This window comes from Misgurnus anguillicaudatus, chromosome 8 (genome assembly GCF_027580225.2).
Source record: "Misgurnus anguillicaudatus chromosome 8, ASM2758022v2, whole genome shotgun sequence".
Taxonomy (NCBI): Eukaryota; Metazoa; Chordata; class Actinopteri; order Cypriniformes; family Cobitidae; genus Misgurnus; species Misgurnus anguillicaudatus.
In genome coordinates this window covers 28532944-28546171 of record NC_073344.2, presented here as the reverse complement: position 1 = coordinate 28546171, position 13228 = coordinate 28532944, and the positions used below count along the sequence as shown (strand labels likewise).

At 33.9% G+C, this 13228-nt stretch overlaps 1 protein-coding gene across 1 annotated transcript; it reads left to right on the top strand.

The window, feature by feature from the left end:
• The first annotated feature begins 679 nt into the window (after window positions 1-679).
• prkag1 (protein kinase, AMP-activated, gamma 1 non-catalytic subunit) lies at window positions 680-11156 on the top strand. The gene is made up of 13 exons (XM_073870656.1): window positions 680-880; window positions 2850-2901; window positions 3806-3906; window positions 4060-4141; window positions 4225-4283; window positions 4378-4423; window positions 4511-4565; window positions 6087-6216; window positions 8065-8227; window positions 8420-8457; window positions 8656-8802; window positions 8885-8984; window positions 9079-11156. Exons 1-13 carry the CDS (start codon window positions 872-874, stop codon window positions 9087-9089), a joined length of 993 nt encoding a protein of 330 aa, XP_073726757.1. The 5' UTR covers window positions 680-871; the 3' UTR covers window positions 9090-11156.
• The last annotated feature ends 2072 nt before the right edge of the window (window positions 11157-13228 follow it).

Below are 13228 nucleotides of genomic sequence, written 5' to 3'. Positions count from 1 at the left end.
TGCACTTTAATAATAAAAGCTCACTGCCTCCATTTAAAAACCTACTGGAAGACTTAAAAATGTATTGAAGAAATCCACAAAAACTCCGTTGATTGCTTTTCTCTGCAAACACATGCAGTTAATAATAAGACACCAAACAACCCCAATTTGGGGGCTCTAAAATTAAGATATGAATTACAATAGTTGCTTATAATAGTCTGTCCAATACAGGTAAACTCACTACTAAAATACAGCTATTTTGATTAGTCAATACAAATTGTTACTAGTAGGAATAACGCATACTTGCAGTTGAAAATATGTATTATAAAAATTAGCGCACAATAATAATAGTATTAATAGACAAAGTTGTATTTTTAAGTTGCTGTGGATTAAAGTGTCTGCTAAAATGAAAAATGTAAATAAATAAATAATAACATAATAAATAAACAAACAAACAAACAAATAAATAAATAACTGACCTTTTTACACGTAAAATACATGAAATATACTAAATATGCAATATAATCTATAAAAAGAATTTCCATTATAAAAGATTTTAATTTTTAGTAGTTATTCTAAGTAAAACGTAAAACATTTAAACACACAAAAATTATTATTACTATTTTTAACACACGAAAATTATGTTATTGTTATTATTTGACACGCGAAAATTATTATAATTAGGGCGCGGGGGTGGTTGACGTCACATCCGGTCCAGGCCTGCGCAGCGGTATGTCTCTTCCTCATCCTTAAAGAAGTCTATCAGCGAACAGCGGGACAAGAATTGGATTGCAACATCATATTTGTCTTCGTATACCGGATTAAACATCATTTGTGTGTCGATATATCGAGTTAAACGTCATTGTGTGTGTGGAGAGACACTGAATGGATCATGGAGTGTGTAAGTTGTCTCATTGAACTCTTTAACGGCTCACTTTAACTGAATGAAAACACAGTAATGCTCGATAAGATCAGTTGTCTTTTATTGTTTTGTAAGAAAAACAGCTAAATTCTTTCACGTGTTGAAATCGTCTTTACTTGATGATGTTATGTATTGTTTTAAACGAGGCCAGTAATCCTCTTCATGCTGTAACAGTGCAGTAATTTATCACTCTTGTTTAGTAAGTTACTGTGTTGGTTTATCCAGTTTACTGTCGTTAGTCTAGGACTGTCTGTGTTGACTGCTGCTTTACTATTAATGTATTAGTTTACTATTGTTACAGTGCATTAAGTTAACTTACTTCAGTGTCAGATGCTCTGTGTTGGTTTGTCTCTGTGTGTTTATGAAGCAGCCAGAGTGGCCGGTTGCATAAACATAGCCGTGACGTTAATACTACGTCTTAAGTATGATTCTGACTAACTAGCAATTAGTTAGGGCTAATCAGTTTTATTCTTTGGATTTAAATTAGACCAATCTACCTTTCTATGTAACATACTTGAAACAGATATGATCAGTCTTGAAGAAAAAAAAATTCATGACTAACTTTTAAAGCTAGTCTTAAAGTTTTATGCAACCGGCCACAGAAGTCGATTTAAAGTTATTGGATGTTGACTTTAAATTGTATTGTTCATTTAAAGGTGTACTGTAGTCTGTAGGTCATGTGTCTAACTTTATGCTTGAGTACAGGGGACTGTACTGATATTTCACTGTGTTATTGATTTTACGGTTACATCAGTACTCATACTGTTAAAGGGATAGTTCACCCAAAAATCCTCACCCAAAAAAATGTTAATTAGCCCCATAGCTTCCATAGTATTATCCGATTATGGAAGTGAATGGGACTCATGATCAAACATTTCTCAAAATATCTTCCTATGTCTTTATCAGAACAAAAAAATGTATGCAGGCTTGTAACAACATGAACATGAGAGTAAATGATGACAGAATTTTCATTTTTGGGTGAACTATCTCTTTAAGTGTTATTGGTAACTAAGATTGAAGCTCTGAAGTTAAACCAAAGTGAATGAATAAGAACTCGGTTAACCGGTGACTAAGATACAAGCAGACATATTCTGCTAATAAATAATTTTGCTTAATATGTGACCAACTCTTTTTATAGTGCTTTACCGTTTTCTACATAAAATCATCCTACGTAATGTAAAGAACATCTGTGAATATAATCTTCACATCTTAAGAGAGAGAGAGTTCAGCCCAAAAATTAAAATTAACCCATGAATTACTAACCCTCCTCAAGCCATCCACGATGTATATAATTATATTTATTCAGACGAACACAATCAGAGTTATATTAGAAAATGACCTTGCTATTCCAAGCTTTATAATGGTAGTGAATGGTGCTTCTGATTTGTAGTCCAAAAAGTCCATCCGTCCTTCACAGAAGTAATCCACGCGACTCCAGTGGGTTCAGAAAGGCCTTCTGCGGGCAACCGCTACCGATCTTGCACGCTAACTCACTTTCTTGTAAACACACGTTGTTTGTGAAACATTGATATTTTTCTTACAAAATCGCATCGATTGCCCTCAGTAGGCCTTTATTTATTCCCCTGAAGCTGTGTGGATTATTTCCGTGAAGGACTTTTTTGTGGCTTCAAATCTGAAGCACCATTTACCACCACTATGAAGCTTGAAACAACCAGGACATTTTTAAATGAACTCCAATTGTGTTTGTCTGAATAAAGATAATTCTATACATTGAGGACGGCTTGAGGGTCAATGTTGAGATCATCAATCAAAACAAACTATGGTGCTCCTAATCTCATGATTAAATTATGACACTTAAGTCTGTATTTTACATACAGGATCATGTTTGTGTTTAAAAGACATTTTAGCTGTCATAGATGTTTATAATGTTGCATTATAATGAGAGCAAGCTTTGAATGTTTGATTTTCAACATGATCTGTTTTCCAGGTTCCTGCTGTTCTGGATGAGTTGGATGGCAGAAAGGAGGCACCCATAGAGGGTAAGAATGCAAAGAAATGACTTAGAAAAATAAAAAACTGTAATCTGAGGATACAAAGATGTAGGAATGTGATCAACTGTGGATCTGAAAGCAACGAGGGGTTTGACTTCACTTAACTCCTGCAATTAAAAGCAGACATCAGGACTATGCTCGTATGTTAAGCTGTAATGAATTCTTTTTAGGGTTCCCACGGGTCCTTAAAATCCTTAAAAGTTTGTGAATCTGGGGGAAAAAATTCAAGGCCCTGGGAAGTTTTTGAAAATATACATGCATAGATACAGGTCATTGGAAGTGCTTAAATCTATTTTATGCAGGAAGTTTTCTGGAAAAAATATTCCCTGTGTAGTGTAGGATAATATCATAAAAATTCTAGACACGTGCTTAACTGTTCACTTTAAATGCTTATATATTCTGTATGTGAATGTTGATTCATACCAAAATGCTTTTTTTGCATAGTTGTGTTTGACACATGGAAATGTCTCGGGTTACGTATGTAACTGTTGTTCCCTGAGAAGGGAACGAGACGCTGCGTCTCCTTTGCCATACTTCCTGCGTCCCTGTAACGCCGTCTTTGGCAATATTTCATATAGCGATATACTTCCTGGCTCCCGCGTCACCCTGTCTTTATCGTTAAGCCTCACCATTGGTTGAATTTGATATACACATTCAGACACACTTACCCCTGGAGGCGTCCCCAAAGTGTCACCGCAGTGACGCAGCACGAGTTCCCTCGAAAGGGAACTGTAACAATGTATCTTAAAATGTAACTCGATGTAACCTTGATCTCACTTGAAAAGTGTCCCCTCATTTAGTCCTTATATTTGAAGGTATTGGACCTGGAAAGTCCTTGAATTTGAAGTTAACTAAGGTGTGGGAACCCTGTCTTTTTGTTTCTCTCTTACAGACCGCGAGCATAATGTGTACACGCGCTTCATGAAATCACACCGTTGTTATGATCTGGTGCCTACCAGCTCAAAGTTAGTTGTGTTTGACACTTCACTTCAGGTGGGTAACACAATTTTTACGTCACAATCATTCTTTGTTCTGAGATTTTTTAACTTAACCCTGAAAGACAGTCAAATAGTCATATATTTAACTTTAGGGTTTGATGCACTTTGCTCATTCCTAATGGTTGGTTTATGGTTGTGTGGTTACCAGGTGAAGAAAGCTTTCTTTGCTTTAGTATCTAATGGGGTGAGAGCGGCTCCTCTCTGGGACAGCAAGAAGCAATGCTTTGTGGGTAAGTTCGTTTTATTGACTTTTCCAGTGTGTCTGTAGCGTGTCTGTGCTGTGTTGTCATTGTACTGTTGCTTACTGTTATAGGAATGCTGACCATCACAGACTTCATCAATATACTTCATCGCTATTACAAATCACCTCTGGTAAAAAAAACTCTCCTTCACGTCAATGTTATTCCTCAGTGTGATGTTGAGGACTTTGTCAGGAGTTCATGTGTTGTTGTATTTCTGTTGATAGGTTCAGATATACGAGTTAGAGGAGCACAAAATTGAGACGTGGAGAGGTAAGAATGGCCATGTGCGATATTTTATATGAATATTAATAAGTAAAACGTTTGATTAACTGATATGTGTTTATTTTTGTCTTGTAGAGGTCTATCTGCAAGATTCCTTCAAGCCTCTCGTGAGCATATCGCCCAATGCCAGGTGAGAGTTTTTCCTTATCTAACATCATATGGGCTGCTTCTGTGTATCTTTTATCAACTAAATCTGACGCACCTTTACAACTCGGGTCAAGGAGATTTATTGTCATTTCAACCATATGTAGCAGTGCAGTATGTAGTAAAATAAGACCATGTTTCTCCAGGACCATGGTGCTACGTACAGACACTGAACTACATAACGCAACACAGAGCTAAGGACAAAAAAAAGTAAATTTTTAGCTTAGCCACATACATCGTAGCTTCAAGTCATATTCAAACATGCATAAATGTTAGTGTTCATGTAAGTTACTGTAAATGTATACTAATTCCAAACATATACATTTCACTTTATTTATTATGACTCAACTTGTATACTTAAATGTTTTGATGTCTTTGTATGAATTCAATATTTGGCTTGATGGCTACATCTGGTGGTAATTTTGTGTCAAAAAAATCCTCTTACTGTTAAAAATGCTGATGTGTCAAATACTTATTTTCCCCGCTGTATTTATTTAAGAGTACTTTTGAGAATCTCTTTCATTTTAATGTCAGGAGGTCTAGGAACTGTCACAAAGGAAGCATATGTGTTTAACCTTATTTTTAATACATTTGATAATAGAGAAGGCTGTAACAATTAATCAATTAAATTGATAATGAAATTCGTTGTAACTTTTTTAAAGGTTTTTCTGCGGGTTAGAGATTGAAGAATTTGGTTCATTAGTTGTTGATATTTGGGCTGTGATTAATCATTGGAATGCTTTTTAGCTAATTTTGAATGGCCATTGGGCTGGTTTTATTACGGGGATCTGGCAACCCTGACATGACAAAGACTGAGGCAAAAGCACAAATGAATGCTGGTTAATAATTAGGTTTAATTTCATCCTTTAATATAAGTAAGTTTGTATTTGTTCAATTGTTTTTGGGGTTTTATAAAAAAACAGTATGAATCACAAACTAAGCATCTGTTTTAAAGTAAAGGGGGGAATCCAGATATTTATTACTGTAACAACGCATGTATTTCCCTTTCATATCATATGGATTATTTATTTTGTTAATAACGAATAGAGACTTAATTCATTTAGTTTTTGTTTAGGTTTTGACATTTAAAGATTTTAAAATGTTTTACTATTTAAAAGCTGCACAAACCTTTTTTATTTAAGGCTTAAAATGTCATAATCAAAAAAGATTATATAAGTAAAACTCTGTACCCTAATTTAGTTCCTTATTTAGCTACAATAAGTGAAAAATCAATTTGAGCACATATTTATGTTTTAATCCGATTGGTCAACTAATCGAAAAATAATCACCCGATTAATCGATTATGAAAATAATGGTTAATTGCAGCCCTAATAGACAATGAACTTCATATAGAGAGTGAGGATATGCCATTTAACTTAATGTTTGGATTCCTCGGTCCTCACATTTTTCCTTGCATTATAACAAGGAAGTGAAGGGAAATGGAGATGCAAAAATGAGAAGTACTCATCCTTACCACTTTTATTATGTTTTCTCTCTTGTTTCTCAGTCTGTACGATGCTGTTTCATCTCTGCTGAAGAATAAGATCCACAGATTGCCTGTGATCGATCCTCTGACAGGAAACACGCTTTACATCCTAACACACAAGAGGATCCTCAAATTTCTCAAGCTCTTTATAAGTTTCACTTACTAAATCATTGTGCCTTTAGTTCAAACTTCCTTTCGTATTTCAAAATAAAACCGATGTCATCTCATTCAATTTACTTTACTTCATGTATACTTTAATTGCTGTAATGAGTGCATTATGACTCATTTTAATGCTTACTAAAGCACACATGAGAGTATGTGCGGCTCGCTCATCATTTCCCATGTGCTTCAGTCAGTTTTGGTAATAAAATCAACACAAAATTAAAATAATTTCATAGTCAAAGCATAGCTACCTTCGTGACACATTGTTTCTTTTGAACATTGCTGTGTTTGGTTTGTGGCACTGTTGTAAATCTGTTATCTTTCGACAATTTTTCAAAAGGATGTTTTGGGGTTTATGCAACCAAAACTGTGTTTCCATCCAAGGCTCTTTTTGTAAAAAAGTTTTGCACATCCAAAAGTTTACCGATATAGGGTCTGGAAATGCTTATTATCAACTAAATTGTGTAAATGTCGACAAAATGACTTTCCATTGAAATGTAACGCATAAACGCAATGTCGATACCTAAAAAATATGTTGCAAAAAACTAGTTTAATAACACTTTTGTCAAAAAATTGCTTTAACGTAAATAAATGAGGTGCCACATGATAGATGTGCCACCTCCAAAGGGCACAACAGCGTCTTAAAAGCATTTCTGTTTTGATTTGGACTGCTGCTTTGTTTTTTTGACCTAATCTAAAACTAGTAACGCATTTCTGTTAACTGAAATGAAATCAAATAATAATGTCTACATATTTTCTAAATTAAAGGAAAATTAAAAATGTTGCTTTAGTAATAAACAGAAATAAGTTTGAAGTTGATGCGGTAAAATTAATAGCTGTAAATAAATAAAAACATAACTAACTATAAAATAAAATACATTATTTTAAAATTCAAATAAAGTTATGTATCAATATAAAAATAAACAAATGACAAAATGACATTAACAACATTGCTAAAATTACCATGAAAACTAAAACACGCATATAAAAATTAAACTAAGTTTATAATGTTAGTAAAATACCAATAAAGCATAAAAACTATCAAATGTGACAACACATCGTAACAAAGCAAGAAGCCTTACCGTAAAAGATCTTATGATGTTTATTGTGTGCAAGGTAACGTTTATGTCTTTTTTTTAAGTGTGCTTTCCCAAAATGCACTTTACACGAACGTGCAGTCGAACATGCACTGAACTGCTTGAGCCGCTGTCACGGCATGAAATGCTGAAATGTCAATTACTTCTCAATAAAATGCTTAAGGTTTATTTTCTTAAATATTCAATGGTATTCTCCTCATAATCCGATCCATTCGTTTTTACCCGAGGCACCATAAATCAGACCCAACCTGGTCCCAGCTGAGCTATAGTTGATAAAGCTTAGACCTGAACCAACATTGTGTTTTCAAATCCAAGTTGATCTTTATTTTAGGACCTTTACAGCTTTTTGATGTTGTATTCCGATTTTTTTTTTTTTTTGAAATCTTTAAAATTTAAATAAAAATCTTTTTTTAACGTGCAACACCAAAGGAAGATAATTTACGATATACAAAACAATATGTATGAAAATGGCTCAAGGTCAGATTTAGTTTTTTGTCATATGCTATTTTATCAATAAATCAATCAATTATCAATTTTAACAACAGCATTTTATCAATAAAATGGAATTTGAATCGAAACAGACCAGAGACAACAAATTTCGCACCTTTTTTTAATTCATATTCACTTTGTCGCTAACAAAACAGCAGAAAAACTGAATGGAAACATGGCTCATGAGTTCAAGTGTTGTTTGTTTTTTGTAGGCAGAATGTTAATGTGATGTTTATGATCTGTGACAGATATCAGAGATCCCCAAACGTGCGTTTCTCTTTCAAACACTGGAGGAGCTGAACATCGGGACGTTTGACAACATCGCAGTCGTGCATGCTGACACGCCGGTCTACGCCGCATTGGGAATCTTCGTGGATCAGCGGGTGTCCGCACTTCCAGTGGTGGATGAGAACGTTGAGTGGAAACACATTTATCACAATAAATGAGATCTGCAGATACCCATAGATGAAATTTTGCTTTTGTGAACAATGCAGATACATCAGCTGTAGTAAAGTATTTAGCTAACAAACTATATGTAAAGTATGGGGTCGTTTTGCATTCGATTTGTGTTTTCATTGTTATTTTTCCTCTGGTTTGGGCCAACAGGACGAGTGGTTGACATTTACTCCAAGTTTGACGTTATAGTAAGTTTTATTGGCTTATTTTTTGACATTAAGCCACGCTGATGTTATATTGGTTTGTGTTCTGTGCTATCTTTTATACGAGTCAGCAGATATTTATATATAATGTCTCACAATAAATAATTTAGCTTAAAGGCAAAAACTGTGTGTATGTCTGTACATGTTCATGCATCCGTCTTAGTCTTGGGTTGTAATACACAGAATCTAGCAGCTGAGAAGACGTATAATAATCTGGACATCACTGTGACGAAAGCACTTCAGCATCGCTCGCAACATTTCGAGGGCGTGCTCACCTGCCGAGCCACTGAAACGTTAGAAGCCATCATTAACCGACTGGTGGAGGCCGAGGTGAGGAAAACACCAACACTTTTGGCCAAAACAGCCCCGTATGATGAGACAAAGCTGAGAATTGTCTGTTTTCTAATCTTAGGTTCACAGGTTAGTAATCGTGGATGAACAGGAAGTCGTGAAAGGCATCGTTTCTCTCTCGGATATCTTGCAGGCTTTGGTCCTCACCAGTGGAGATGATGGTGAGACTTGTTTATTTATCTAATTGGTTGAAAAACTCAAAATCTTATATATAGTCAGCAATGTTTTACAGGCATGTTTCCCTTTTATTTTCAGGTCTGGCTTGATGAAAGTAAACATCATTGAAGGAGAGCATCTCTCTCAAGACAAGAACTTTATAAAGCACAATGTCAGTTTTTAGATATCCAGCTGTTCCTATGAAGAAACTTTTTTTTATATAGAGCCTCAAACCCTCTTTTTCACATCAAATAGGAAATGAAATGATTCTGATTTTATTTAGTAGAAAACCTCAAAATCCACATGTTGCAGAGCGAGTGTTATTTATGAAAATGTGGCAAAGCGACACGAACATGTAGGGCAGCTGTTTGAAGGGCACAACAAAGTTTGCATGCAAAACGCAAGATTTAACATCATCATTGCAGAAGAAATGATTTGTTTTAAATGATACTGGTTTCAGTTTTTAGCCGTTTAACAGGGTAATGTAGTTTATTTGCATTGCAGTGGGCATTTGAGATGAATTTCAGTGAGTTATGTGTTGACTGATTCTCTAAAGCACAATATGAAATATGACTGAAAATGACCACACATGATACAAATCATTCCTATTTTTGTTTAAAAGCTAGATTTTTGTTATTCAACACTAAAATTTATTTCAATATCTTTACAATGTGAAGCAGAGCTGAAATAAGTGATGCTTAACGGCGTTTGATATGATTGCAACATCAAATCATGTGTTCATTAGCTTTAATTTTTTTGATTTGTTATTTGCATTGCTCGTGTTTCTGGTGTGTTACAGAAGAACTGCTGATGGGTTTATATTACAATGCCACTGATTTCAGTCCACTTTGAGTGCAAAAATCATTTGAAGTTGAAGTATTTAGTTTGATATAAAGTATGAGATGTAACAGGATGACAGTCAGGGTGATTCAACATGGGAACATTTTTTAAGCAAGGTTGTTATGAAACTTCCTGCCAGCTGTATGACAAAAATGTTGTTTAGTTAGATGTGTGACCATTTCCTTTCCATACTTTTCTTTGATCTACACTAGTCAACATCAAAACCTTTCATAAAAGTTGTTTTAAAATGTTGACCAATACCCATTCTTGGCTTAGGACAACTTGATCCACTTAAAATGTAGACTAGGATAAATGTATAGTTGGGTCCAAAAGTTGAGGACTACCACTGAAAAATCCTTTTATTTTAAATAATTTTCTGTTTTGCTTTTTATCCCCTCATAAAAATCTGACTTTTTCCATGTTTAAGTGCTATAATTGGGTCTCCAGTCCTTTTATCAACCTAGAAAATATAAAAAAAGATCAACCCAGTAACTTAGTTTTGGTAATTTATTCTCTGCAAGCATGTGAAAATATAGCTAAATGAAATTCAGCTCCCTTTGTGATGTCATAATAATACCACCACATTTACAGCAAAATTATATTTCAATTTTAAAAAACCACCATTATTGCGATCAGTGTTTGCATTTCATCAGCTCATATTCATTTTAAAGGACACACCCAAAAAACGGCACATTTTTGCTCTGACCTACAAAGTGACAATTTTAACATGCTATAATAAATTATCTGTGGGGTATTTTGAGCTAAAACTTCACATATGTACTCTGTGGACCCCAAAGATTTATTTAAAATTTAAAAAAAGTAAGTCTTGTGAAATGTCCCTTTTCAACAACTGTGTACATTCATTGTGGTAGGAACGTCTGCCCTTTTGTACAAAATACCAAATCTGACCTTTTGTATGAAGAAGTTACAGATTTGTTTACACTTGTTTGGTTAGCAATATGCATAACTTAACATTTTTAATTCCTAAACATTACGATTTCAATAAACTTTAAAGATATTCCCAAGAGTATGTGTAAGAATAAGCTTTTGATTAAGTGCTGATATATTAATGTAATCTGGACTGAAACTTGATTATTTTCACAGCTCATTAAACAAGCAAGACGAGGAAACACTGAACGCTGCTCAATGGCCTCTTGTGCTCCTCAGATTTCCTATAAGGAAAAAGTTTCTTCCATCATTTCATTGTAATATATTTTGCTGGTATTACTCTGTAATGACTTTTATGAATTCATTTTATAGATTGTAAATACACCTGAACTGTTTTCTATCACGTCAAATATGTGCACGAGCAAAATAAAATTGATCCAGTTTGTCAATTGTGGTGCTTCTTGGATGTTGCACTGCACACTTCACATTTTGTACAGATAATATGGACAATATAAAAGCATTCAGAAATGAAATGTTCATTTAAATAAAAATAGTTCGAAAATTAGATAATCTTGAGGTTTGACTAATCTGCAATATAGACAAATTGATTTGAGAAGCATTTCTGACCCTGGACCACAAAATTTACATTGTACATATTTTTCTAAATCATTATTTTAAGTAAAGATCATGATCCATGATGATATTTTGTAAATTTCCTATGTACAAAAAATGTATTTATCATTAGTAATGTGTTTCTGAAGACTTCATTTGAACAACTTTAAGAGAGATTTTCTAAATATTTACATGTTTTGCACCATCAGATTTCCAAATAGTTGTATCTTGGCCAATAATACATCAATGAAAAGCTGTTTTCAACTTTCAGATGATAAATCATCTATCTATATCTATATCTATATCTATATCTATATCTATATCTATCTATCTATCTATCTATCTATCTATCTATATATATATATAAATTGACCCTTATAACTGGTTTTGTGGTCCAGTGTCAAAAATGTGCAATACAGACAAATTGATTTGAAAAGCATTTTACAATTCTAAAGACAATTAATTATAGTTAATTATTAATGATTATTTATTCATTGTTTCCCATACAGTAAAAATATATTTCTTTGGCCAAAAATATTTTTAAATATATGCAAATACATTGTGTAGAAATTAAAGCTTAATTAAATATATTTTTACATTTTAAAAACATTTCTTTTTAACTTTCATATTAACACATATTATAAAATGTATTTCAGGGGCAACAAATATATTTCTTATTTTACAACCCATACGGCAAAAAATAGGTTGCATAAAAGGTATAAAATTCTAAATATATTTTTGTAGTAGTTGAAAACCTATATAATTTTAATCTTTTCAAACCTGTTGTTTATTTTTTATTAAATATATCTCAAAATATACAAAAAATGGCCAAAATTTATTGGTACACATATTTTTTGTATATTTTAAAGTTTTATAGTTCTCATTTTGTTAATGTTGTATGTGATTTTATGTACAGTATTGTTCAAAATAATAGCAGTACAATGTGACTAACCAGAATAATCAAGGTTTTTAGTATATTTTTTTATTGCTACGTGGCAAACAAGTTACCAGTAGGTTCAGTAGATTCTCAGAAAACAAATGAGACCCAGCATTCATGATATGCACGCTCTTAAGGCTGTGCAATTGGGCAAGTAGTTGAATTAGTTGAAAGGGGTGTGTTCAAAAAAATAGCAGTGTGGCATTCAATCACTGAGGTCATCAATTTAGTGAAGAAACAGGTGTGAATCAGGTGGCCCCTATTTAAGGATGAAGCCAACACTTGTTGAACATGCATTTGAAAGCTGAGGAAAATGGGTCGTTCAAGACATTGTTCAGAAGAACAGCGTACTTTGATTAAAAAGTTGATTGGAGAGGGGAAAACCTATAAAGAGGTGCAAAAAATGATAGACTGTTCAGCTAAAATGATCTCCAATGCCTTAAAATGGAGAGCAAAACCAGAGAGACGTGGAAGAAAACAGAAGACAACCATCAAAATGGATAGAAGAATAACCAGAATGGCAAAGGCTCAGCCAATGATCACCTCCAGGATGATCAAAGACAGTCTGGAGTTACCTGTAAGTACTGTGACAGTTAGAAGACGTCTGTGTGAAGCTAATCTATTTTCAAGAATCCCCCGCAATGTCCCTCTGTTAAAAAAAAGGCATGTGCAGAAGAGGTTACAATTTGCCAAAGAACACATCAACTGGCCTAAAGAGAAATGGAGGAACATTTTGTGGACTGATGAGAGTAAAATTGTTCTTTTTGGGTCCAAGGGCCACAGGCAGTTTGTGAGACGACCCCCAAACTCTGAATTCAAGCCACAGTACACAGTGAAGACAGTGAAGCATGGAGGTGCAAGCATCATGATATGGGCATGTTTCTCCTACTATGGTGTTGGGCCTATTTATCGCATACAAGGGATCATGGATCAGTTTGCATATGTTAAAATACTTGAAGAGGTCATGTTGCC

Coding starts and splice junctions, on each gene's coding strand:
- prkag1 (XM_073870656.1), top strand. Junction 2,902..3,805: donor AAAGGAGGCACCCATAGAGG/GTAAGAATGCAA, acceptor TCTCTCTTACAG/ACCGCGAGCATAATGTGTAC. Junction 8,228..8,419: donor TCCAGTGGTGGATGAGAACG/TTGAGTGGAAAC, acceptor TTGGGCCAACAG/GACGAGTGGTTGACATTTAC.